Below are 10842 nucleotides of genomic sequence, written 5' to 3'. Positions count from 1 at the left end.
GATCAAAGTAAGGGGTTTGTCTTTTGTGACGTAATTTGTAACAGGTTTTGCAACAATTTTTGTAACAGCGAATTTATAACATTTATAAGCGTTATAATCCTGTAACTATATTTTAACAATTTTGTGACATATTGTGTAACATTTTTGTAACAATTTTATATCTGATGGTTGAATTTTGTTGGCAATCAACTATCAAGACTAAAATTAAAAGTTTAGGTGACGGTTTTTTGACCAATTTCTTGTCGTATTAGCCGTCAATCGGGGCGACTACCATTCGTCTTCATTGCTCCTAACCATACTCGGGGATGATAACTCTCCGATTGTTGACTCAATTTCGAGAAAAAACGACCAATACCCATTCAATTGAATCGATTAAAAATGAAAAAAAAGTGTTGCAAGCAATCTCCTAGAAGGGACTCCCTTCGGTCGTCCCGAAAATAGCATTGCAAAATATCAGTTACGGAAGTCCAAATTTATTTCGGAAATCGGATATCTATCCTATTAGGACTTCTTTTTCCAAATCTAAATACTTAAGGGCCTAGAAAAATAAAGCTTTCACGTTAAACGGTGAGAAAACTCAACAAACCTTTTTTCAGTTTTATGAAACGAACGTTCTTGTAAGGACACTAGGCAACATATGGTTGTTTTTGAAATAAAACACATTCGAAAAAAAAAGAAACCCGGCCCTACCGCGTTTTGAACTCTAGTAAAAAGATAACAAAACCAATTATGTATGTTGATAATGTCCTCATTAAGTTTCATTATTATTTTTATATTATAAGAAAAGAGCTTCGTCTAAGAGTACAATAGAAAAGCACCCGCAACTATCAATCTTCATCAACATTTTATTTGGAAGAAAATGAATATCAGAAAAAAGGCACATGCCACTATCAATCTTGATCATAAATCACTATCTAAACATGTAAACCTTTTATGCTTTTTGTTGGTCAAGAGTTTTAGTGAGGACATTAGCAACATACATAATTGGTTTAATAATTACAAACTTAAAAGGAAAATTAAACTTACCGTATTTAGAATTTTATGAAAATTATGTTAGGACTACTTTTTTTTTGCCAAATTAGTATATAAAGAGGAAAAAATACTCATATATTTCACACGTTTTCAGCGAAAATAGAAGGAAAAAAATAAATAAAATCCACACACATACTTCGTATCTTTTCCCATCTATTTAATGCGTCGAGACGAGACGAGATGACACTATATAAAGAATGAACGGGGAGGGACGAAGCTACGCGCATACAAAACCAGATTAAAAGAGGGGAAAAAATGCCCGAAAATGCTTCGCCACGGGACGGGCGGAGCCTCGCGCACACCAAATCAGGTTAAAAGAAGAAGAAAATGCCTGGTGCATAGCGCGGGCACTTATCTAGTATTTATAGTTTCAATATACAAATACATGCATGTATATGTATCTCGTAACTTCCATAATAAATCCAATATATTTTGTTTTTATTTTTTTAAAACATTTCCTAAATAATAATACTATCTAATTTATATTTTTTAATATATTAATTTAATTTTAAAAGAATTAATAACAACCATTAAATAGTGTTAGTCAAGAGCTAGTCATGACATTTTGTACAATTCCCTCAAAAGGACGAGTAATTAGTACTTTAAGCGGAGGAGAAGAAGGACGTTCATCCAATGTCTCCAGATCTTTAACAGACTTCTTGATGTCACCTTTGCAGGCTCCAACAAGAAACTTGGCCAAATTAGTACCCCTGTTAACAGCTTACACCACCACCATTATCTGAGACCAGTTTCACAAAAGGCTTTTTACTCATTTCCGAATGAGCTTGAGATGGTGTGTCCTGCCTAAGGGTGCACATGGTATGGTTCGACACTGTTCTTGCCGAGGCCGAGTATCTGTACCTCCTAATCTCGGTTTCAAAATTTTGGACCGGTACCTGTACCCTGTACCTCGGTTCCGGTACCATTCGGTACACGTGTGGTACCAAGTACGGTTCCGGTACTAGTTTCGGTTCCAGACCAAAAAAAAATCCCATTATAGAGGAAAAATAGAGATTACTGTAACAGATGTTGTAATCGAGAGATCCAAATGTGGATATTCTACACTGGTTAGACTGTGTTAAGTTAGCTCGGAATTGTTATGATGTTGTTGCTCCTAATGTCCAGTGAAGGTTACCCATTTGTTGGGAACAAAAGTTAGGGTTTGAATGAGTAAATGTATGACTAATAACTATGTTGTAACACTCTTCACAGAATCTAATACATATTTCCATTCTGTTACTTGTCTGCCAAATTGACAGGATTGTTTTCACTTTTGAGTTGTTCTAAAACGTTTTTAGAATGTGTGAATGAGTAATGATCAGTTCATTAAGTTGATAAGTATTTGTCCATGCCGATGAGGGGATTTGTTAACTTCTGGATCCAAACTCGACGTCTTCTTGATAGATTGATTTTTCTTTTAACTTTTGTTCAGCATCTCCTCTCAGCAACTCAAGTTTCAAACTCCCATAACATCAACGCATCCCTAAGGTTCCGGTACATTCGGTTCGGGACGGTACGGGACTAGGGCAGGATCGTGTACCTGTACCTGCTTAGTCCCGGTTCCTATTTTTTGGACCGGTACCTGTATCCCCTTCCTCGGTTCGGTACAAAAACAGGTACGGTTTCACCGGTTCCGGGACGGTCCGTCGGTCCGGCTCGGTTCCTGTGCAACCTTAGTCCTGCCTTCTACAAAGTACAACTATTCGAAGGTGACTTCTAGAAGTAAAAAAATTAACTTTTTATCCAAACATTCTCGTCGAGATAGAGGTGTAAAACGTGTCGGCCCAGCACAGCCCGGCCCACGAAATCACGTGCTTAGCATGCTATGTGTTCTGTTGTATCGGAGATTATGACGTGATGTGTTGTGTCGTGCTAGAATGTGTGTTGTGCTGGGTTGTGCCAGAAAAATAAACGTGATGTGTCATGTTGTGATGGGCTAGGCACATTTATTTTGTATATTCCAATACAAATGTTTTCTAAAAATTAGGTAAATATGTATTATTATGAAAATCAGGCAACATGATGATAATAAAATGTCAATAATTGGCTAGAATAAAGGTTTTTCTTTAGAAATATACCCAAAATGTGATAGTATATTGTGTCATGTTGTACAATATTTTATACATATTATAACGTGTTTTCTTAACGTGTTGTGTTGTACCGTGCCACCAGCTTATCCGTGCAGCGTGCTGTGCTGGGCTACTGTGCCGATTAGTCAAACCCAGCCCGTCCCATTAAGCTAACGTGTTGGGCCGTGCTGAGCTAAGTCACATGCTGGGCTGGGCTGTGCTAAAATTTTAGGGTGCTGGGTTGGGCGTGCTCGTGCTGGCACAGCCAATTTACACCTCTACGTCCGGGGACAGGGCTGCGTTTTAGAATCTTGCCTTTTGATGTTATTCTGGTGACAATGATCATACCAACAGATATGTAAATGATTAAATGGACATCATACAAAGATAAAACAACACACGACACAATATTTATGGAACAGATTTCTATTTCATTTCTGTTCTTCGTGTCCCCCGGACGGAAGGAATCAAAAACCATGGTATAATATCAACTATTCTTCATATACCGCAATTCGTCAAACCTTATACGTATTATACAGACCGACAATGAGACAAATACTTTTTTTTTAACGTTGTGGCTTTACAGAACAAATCAAGCCGTATAAAATGAAAAATGAAGAAAAAAATTAAAATCAAGGATAAAAATGAGGACAACCTTGATAAATGTGTAAAAAGAAAGACCCTACCCTGTCGTATGATCATTGAGAAGTTGCTGCTATATTTGTAGCACTCAATGTCGAGTACTTCTTCTGCAACTTTCCTTTCAATTGTCTAATCTTAGCATCCACTGTTGCTGTAAAACCTATCTTGGTCTTTTGTCTAGCTTTAGATCGCTCGCGTGTCCACATACGTACGTCAGTTACATCCTTCTTGTAGTACTTAATCTCTTGAATTATGTGATGATCCATTGGATTTACTAATCTTTCGAAAGCTAGGTAGATTAGATAAGGAAGATTGCACATACATGTTACGACGAGCGTTGTGTACCAGAAAACGGGAGATGGTGCTAAAACTTCAACGAGCATTTGATAAGCATCGTCAGAAATTTTAGACGACATTCCATACAAGATGAGGAAGACATACCATGTACAAATGCTTCCCCATACAAAGGCGTGTTGAATCCATGTGAAGTGGCTCATAGTGAACGCGATTTGGAAGTTAACAGCCCAGATTATGCATGTGAACATGGTCGTACCCACAGCAGTCATGTCTGATGTCTGTCCGTCGTCCCGGAAAGCTTGGGTGTAGAATATGCAGAGGTTCACAAAGAAGATGATGATAGATGAATAGAGACCATTACCAATCCACCCAAATATCCTAGTCCAATCAAAGAACAAATTTTTTGCTCCTTGCTGATACAATGCTGGGAACTGCAAAAAAAAAAAAAAAAAAAAAAAAAAAAAAAAAAAAAAAAAAAAAAAAAAAAAAAAAAAAAAAAAAAAAATCATTACTTACTGGGTGCAGAAGGGCCAAGAAAATTACTCATAAAACAAGTGATTCTGTTCTATTTTTGTAAAAACTAAAAAGTTTTGGTCCAATCTTATGCTTCTTAGTTCACTTGTTTTAAGATGATTACATATGAATGGATAGTTTTATACACACCTGTAAGCAAACTTCGGAAGAAACATCTTGCTCGAAAACTCCGAGTGAAATGACGGGCAAAGAAGTGAGAACAACATTGAAAAGAATCATGTACCAGTCATCATACACTGACTGCCCAGAAAAGCCAGTGAATGCCTCAAAGTAGAAAAGAGTGAGACCAAAGGCGATGTTTTTATAGAAGAAATAGCATACCTGCAATACAAGTCACGTGAAGATTAGAAAGAGTTGAGAGACTATAAACAAACTAATAATCATGGGCCCTATCCCATGTTTATTCTTACCATCTGGGCAATCCTCTTGTAACACCAGTGTCCGTGGACAACAAGAAGTCTCTCAAGAAACCTAAACTGCGAGATCGAGAAATCGCTAGCCATTACAGCCTGCAAGAAGCTGAAAATTAGTGAGGTTGGCAGAAACTTCAAACAATACATATTCAAGCCTCAAAGAGCCATTCCTTTTTTTGCAAATCTAAGTTGGCCTTAATTAGCCCAAAATTAGGTTGGCCTTAATTGCAGGAAATACATTTCTTAAGAGGTTGGAGCAGTCTAGAGGTAAGTGAAAGAACTATTTGGCATGCGACCAACCTGCATCCCTTCTACCCCACTGATACCAACACCAATGTCTGCCTCTTGAATCATACCAACATCGTTTGCACCATCACCAATTGCTAAAGTAGTTTTACCAGATCCTTCTTTCACCAATCTTGTCACCTGATGCCAATCAGATATGAAAGGCACATTGAAGCTTCCAGTTAGTTGACTATCATTTACTCATAATTTCAAAAAAATGCACACTGAATGTCGGAAAGCTTAACCCAATCATTAAAGAGGGGAGAAAATTTTGTACCAGCGCCTTTTGCTTTGGAGAGACCCGACAGCATATGACAGATGCACATTCAACAGCTAAACTCAAGAATAAACGTTTCATATCATCCTCTAGAGCATAAGATAAAGTTTTCCCCTCTATAATTAAAGCAAAAGCAGCATTAGGGTCCCTCTCTGCCGTGATCATTGCGCAGGAATCAATAATCTGCGTCAAAATGTTTTCCTTCACAGCCTGGTTCAGTAAACAAAGAAGTTAACAGATTATACATTTCTCTTGAGGGTTTCTCTCTATCGACTTTATTAAGCAACCTGGAGACTGGTCATGGACACATCACCTTCTTATCGCCTTCAGCTGACAAATCAGTGTTAATTGTTATGCAAATCTGCTTCATGGACTCCCTCAGCAAGTTGCATGCAAATCTGTACACCATTTAACAAAACAAATATCTTTAAGTGATCAAATGCATATTTACAACCTAATGAGTCACCCAAGAGTGGTAGTCATGTCCACAAGGAGAAAGGATTGAAGGGAACTGTCAAAAGAACAAACCCTATGTTAATTGCAGTTTCCATTTTGTCCCCTGTCAACACCCAGATCTTCAGACCAGCTTGTGCTAGTTTATCTATGCACTGAGGTACCTATAAAGGGAAACAATGAACACGTTAGACAAACACCAAAGCATCTCCCTTTCAAAACTTAAGGCACGCTGTGCTGACAGAATCTTACCCCTTTCTGTAGTTTATCCTCAACTGCAGTGGCACCCACAAGAATCAAGTCCTTCTCCATCATATCAGACACATTTTCAAGCATCGCCTCTCTATCAGCTCCCACAGTAGTCTTTGCTTTCTGAAACTTACTATTCCAATCATGATACTCAGATTCGTCAAGTTTCTTGTATGCAAGTGCCAATGTTCGCAAACCACATTCTCCATAGAGATTCAGATGCCCACTTGTTTTATGCTGATAATGCCTTCCATTTACTGATAACCGATCAAATATGATGCTATACGATTCAAGAACATAGATAGTCAGTAACGTGCTGAAAGGATATCCCTTTCATTGGGCAACTCAAAAAAATGTTAAACACACAGAAATGGAAGATTTGTCCGTAGGATATTATTATTACACAAAGAGGGAAACAGAAAGAAGATAGATAGCACAGTGAATCACACCTGTCTGCACCTTTGCAAAAGAGAAGAAGTTGTCCATCCTCGTCCCTTACAATTACGGACATTCTCTTTCTCTTGCTATTGAACTCCATCAGATTTAGAATCTTGTACTCCCTGATATTTTGAAGTTCATAAGATTAAAACTGTAACTTAATCAAGCAGTCCCATAAAAGAAAAATTTGAAAAGAACCAAGCATGTCACTAGTCCACTGACCTTTCGACTGGGCTTTCATAAGAAGGGTACCGTTCTTGGACAAAAACACTTGATTGAGTTCTTTTGCAGAACTCGAAGCCAAACTCTCTCGCTGCAACTAAAAATGCTGCTTCATCTGGTGATTCAGCCTCATAGGTGTAACCACCAGTGTCCTCATTCAGCTCAGGAATCGCTGTGTGACACACTGCAAGTATCCGGAAGAATAACGCAATCAAATTTGCCTGAGACTCTTTCAACCAATTCCCATTCATCAAACGGTCATCCTCAAAACTGAACCCCTTTATGACAGGTTTCTCTTCTTTCCTATCCTTGGAAGTAATAACTGATTCCAATTGAATCTCTGGCTCCTCTAGATCGCTTCTCTTTTTGTCACATGCATCCGAGACCCTCCCATTGATCAGAGGGCCCTGATAATCAGAGGTCCTCCCATTAACATCAGATGCCATCTGCTTTGCCGCAGCAATTTCCACTTCACTAGACCGAACACCATATGAAACACCAGCTATGGAGCACTTCAGAAAGTCCATTTGGTTACAGGTCAAAGTGCCGGTTTTATCAGTTAGAATTGTGTCCACCTGGCCAAGCTCCTCGTTCAGATTCGATGTCCTAGCATTTGCAGTCTCCCCAGTCTCTTCATCGTACATATGCAAATCCTGGTTAATAAATGATGCTTGCATGACCTTCACGACTTCAATCGAAACATAGAGTGAAATGGGTATTAAATATCCATACAGAATAAGAGCAGTGACTAAATGGTAAATGCCAGACACTGTAGCCTCTGATGGATTGTAGTATTTTGTTGCCTGCTGTGGGCGCATGTACCACCAATCTGGCATATGGAACTTGGTGTTCACAGCAAATCCTATTGAGCTTATAAACGAGATCACGACAAGGAGAGTGAAGAGGAAATATATAATGTAGTCCATCTTTCTTTCGATCGTACTTCTTTTGGAGGGTGACTTTGTTGAATTCTGCATGACTTTGCTCTCATGGCCAGTGAATATTACAACACCATACACAAAAGGCGTATTCCTGAGTTTCGAATCTCTGAGAAGAATCTGACTTGGGTCAAGAGCATAAGTTTGATGATCATACTCGAGATTACCTACAAAAGTGTAGAGGCTAGGGTTGGGATCTTCACATCTGACAGTTCCTGTAAAACCTGCAAATGATCCATCCTCGTCTAAATGTAATGTTGCCTCCAAAGCTCTCTTAATCTTCAAATTTGTTTCACCATCTAAATTCATTGTTTCGACATAGCAAATCCCATCTTCATAGCTTGAGGACAAAAGAAGCAAGTCCGCAGGGAAAAATTGATCTTTCTCTACTTTAACAACATCACCAACTTGAATATGTTGCCAATGTTTGTAACCAAATTCTCCGTCTCCTTTATGAACACTAACCTTTCGACTATTAACCTTCATATCCTGCATAAACCTACGCCAATCTTCCAAGGCTTCCTTAGCCATACTCAACCCAACAACAAAAGCTAAAGGAGCTATCATACTCACAGGCGAGAACGGGGCAACACTAGTGAGCGAGAAACATGCAGCCATAAGGAAATACAAATTCGCTACTCTTCGGAACTGCTCAAAGATTGCCTTGGGCAGAAACGTTAGGATATTGTATTTAGTGGTTGATATATAATTCGATACATACTTAAGAGGTGCTCTCCGGTGTAGGCGAGATTGATTGCAGAAGACGACACGTGAGAAACCTGGTCCTTGTAGAGAATGTGGTCCTCCATCCGAATCCTTGGTTTGGGGACGAAGACAAGAATAAGAGTAAAGATTGGATAACCCAAGTTTTGCTCTTATTCTCCCTCGTGTCATCTTTCTTCAACCGGTGTCAGCTCAAGTCGATAGAATTCGACTTCGCCCCCACCTGAAAAACCAATGCTCGCCAATAAATCCTCACCCCTTCCTCCTGTTTCAAAAATCATGATACCCATATGAACACATTGCAACAAAATCACTTGATAAATACAAGAATCAAACATAATTCACCCCCCATTCGCAATAAATTCACAGACAACGACGTTATCTCGCTACTTTCTTCGTGAGAAATCGAGCATTTTAGCCTTAAATCTATATCAAACACCTCAAAAACAACAATCACACACAATAATTCAACATCATTAAGCTAATACAATGTCCACATCACATGCAAAATCAAGCCATATTTTAATATCCATCAAGAAATTCAGAATCATAATCTCATTTTCAGATCTACCTATACATATTCCATGAACCCTAAACATGTCTCTCTAGTATAATGATAATAAACATCTCTGAACCCCCAAACTTTTGTCTATCTCTTGATTCAAACAATAAAAAAAACCAACACCCAAATCAAAAACAATCCAAAACCCATCTCCAACACACTATCAAAATCAAGAAAAACACACATTAAAAATTAAAGAAAAGAGGGTTTTCAGAATCGAAATTGTACCTGATTTTTTTCTAATTATCTATGGAAAACTTCCTTGTAAAATTCTGGAAAACATTTCTAAAAATTCGTTAAGCATCAAATGAATAAGATGGAGGGAGGGATCCAGTTGTTTAGAGGGGGAGAGAAAGAATAGGGTTATTCTGTTTTTTGGCGGTACATATTTTCTCTCCAAACAAGACGAAGAAGAAGTAGTTCTGATTTTCTGAAAACACTACCCCCATGAATGACACCAGTATTCTCCTGATTTGCGGTACGTGGGGAGTCTTAAATTAATCACCTATTTTTGTAATAAAAATAAATTTATTTATTTTCTTATATAAAAATAGATTTTTATTGTTATTTAAATGGTGATGTGGACACTTCTTTATATATTGTTTTTAACGTCATAAAGACTTGGGATTATGGCTCGGTGACTCGGTCTATGTGTACCCCATGTTGATGAAAAAGAAATTACCCCATTTTAAGAAAAATTGATATGAATATGATTTATGTAGGCTGCTACCGGATTGGTATCAGTCCTTAGTAGAGCTAGTATCAGCGCGTATAAATTATGAAAAAAAAATCGAATTGTAGAAAAGCAAAAAAAATATTACTTTTTTTGAAACAGAAAATTGTTTTTTTATAATCACAAGGGACACAATATGTTTTTTTATTATTCTTAGCATTTTATTTTCTTAGTCTATTATTTTATTTTCTCCATTTACACTATTTTTTTATTTAATTTTTTTTTCTTTTTTGGTTCACTCATTTCCGTCCTAATTGTCTTCAAATGTGCAACAACTAGACAGTCTAAGATACACGACGTTTAAATGAGATAACTACATTGTGTCCCTCGGCTGTCAAGTAATGTGTTTTTGTCATTTTTGTAAAAATGCATTTAATTCTTATGAATTTAATTTAATTCATTGCCAAACTCTACATAGAGATAAGGGATACTTTCAATAAATCATTGTGTTTAATTCTTCTTGTTATGATAGGTAAGACCAAACTCAAAGACCACCAAAAAAAAAAAAAAACATAATTAACGAAGTACGTACTCACATCACCTTCAATCAATTACTCACCACCGACCATATCTAAAAAAACACACACGGAGGAGAGGACTGTCGTTATCCCAAACCGCCTTTTATGGGAGTTGGAGATAGATATACAGGAAGCCTGTTCTTCCACTTTATGTGATTGTGATGCGCATCATAACCGATCACATCGTGTAAAAGAAATGACATACTGTAACAATTTCCACCTTCCCATATACCTATATCTTGGATTCATCATTTTTCATGTTTTTTTTTGTTTTACCCTTTATCTTATTATTAACACAATTTTCTATGTGCAATAAATGAGGGCATTTGTAAGAAAATTCATCTTAAAAATAGTACTCCGCCTATCTATTGGTACAAAAAAAATTCCAAATCCCGTCTATATAATATGTACGGAGGGAGTAAATAATTTAGGAACCGTACTATGAGTATGTGCTTCT

At 37.5% G+C, this 10842-nt stretch overlaps 1 protein-coding gene across 1 annotated transcript; it reads right to left on the bottom strand.

Annotated features, from left to right (window-relative positions):
* Positions 1 to 3578: 3578 nt before the first annotated feature.
* LOC113318210 (probable phospholipid-transporting ATPase 4) lies at positions 3579 to 9583 on the bottom strand. The gene is made up of 11 exons (XM_026566346.1): positions 9363 to 9583; positions 6912 to 8837; positions 6701 to 6811; positions 6255 to 6531; positions 6078 to 6166; positions 5863 to 5947; positions 5550 to 5759; positions 5288 to 5413; positions 4985 to 5083; positions 4704 to 4895; positions 3579 to 4471 (listed from the first exon to the last, which is right to left on the bottom strand). Exons 2-11 carry the CDS (start codon positions 8741 to 8743, stop codon positions 3800 to 3802), a joined length of 3693 nt encoding a protein of 1230 aa, XP_026422131.1. The 5' UTR covers positions 8744 to 8837; positions 9363 to 9583; the 3' UTR covers positions 3579 to 3799.
* Between the last annotated feature and the right edge of the window lie 1259 nt (positions 9584 to 10842).

Source organism: Papaver somniferum, chromosome 10, assembly GCF_003573695.1.
Source record: "Papaver somniferum cultivar HN1 chromosome 10, ASM357369v1, whole genome shotgun sequence".
Lineage (NCBI taxonomy): Eukaryota > Viridiplantae > Streptophyta > Magnoliopsida > Ranunculales > Papaveraceae > Papaver > Papaver somniferum.
The sequence above is the reverse complement of the archived record's forward strand: the minus strand, read 5'-3'. Positions and strand labels throughout refer to the sequence as shown.

Coding starts and splice junctions, on each gene's coding strand:
- LOC113318210 (XM_026566346.1), bottom strand. CDS start 8,743: ATGACACGAGGGAGAATAAGAGCAAAACTTGGGTTATCCAATCTTTAC. Junction 5,760..5,862: donor CAGCTGAAGGCGATAAGAAG/GTGATGTGTCCA, acceptor TTACTGAACCAG/GCTGTGAAGGAAAACATTTT. Junction 4,896..4,984: donor ACAAGAGGATTGCCCAGATG/GTAAGAATAAAC, acceptor CTTGTATTGCAG/GTATGCTATTTCTTCTATAA.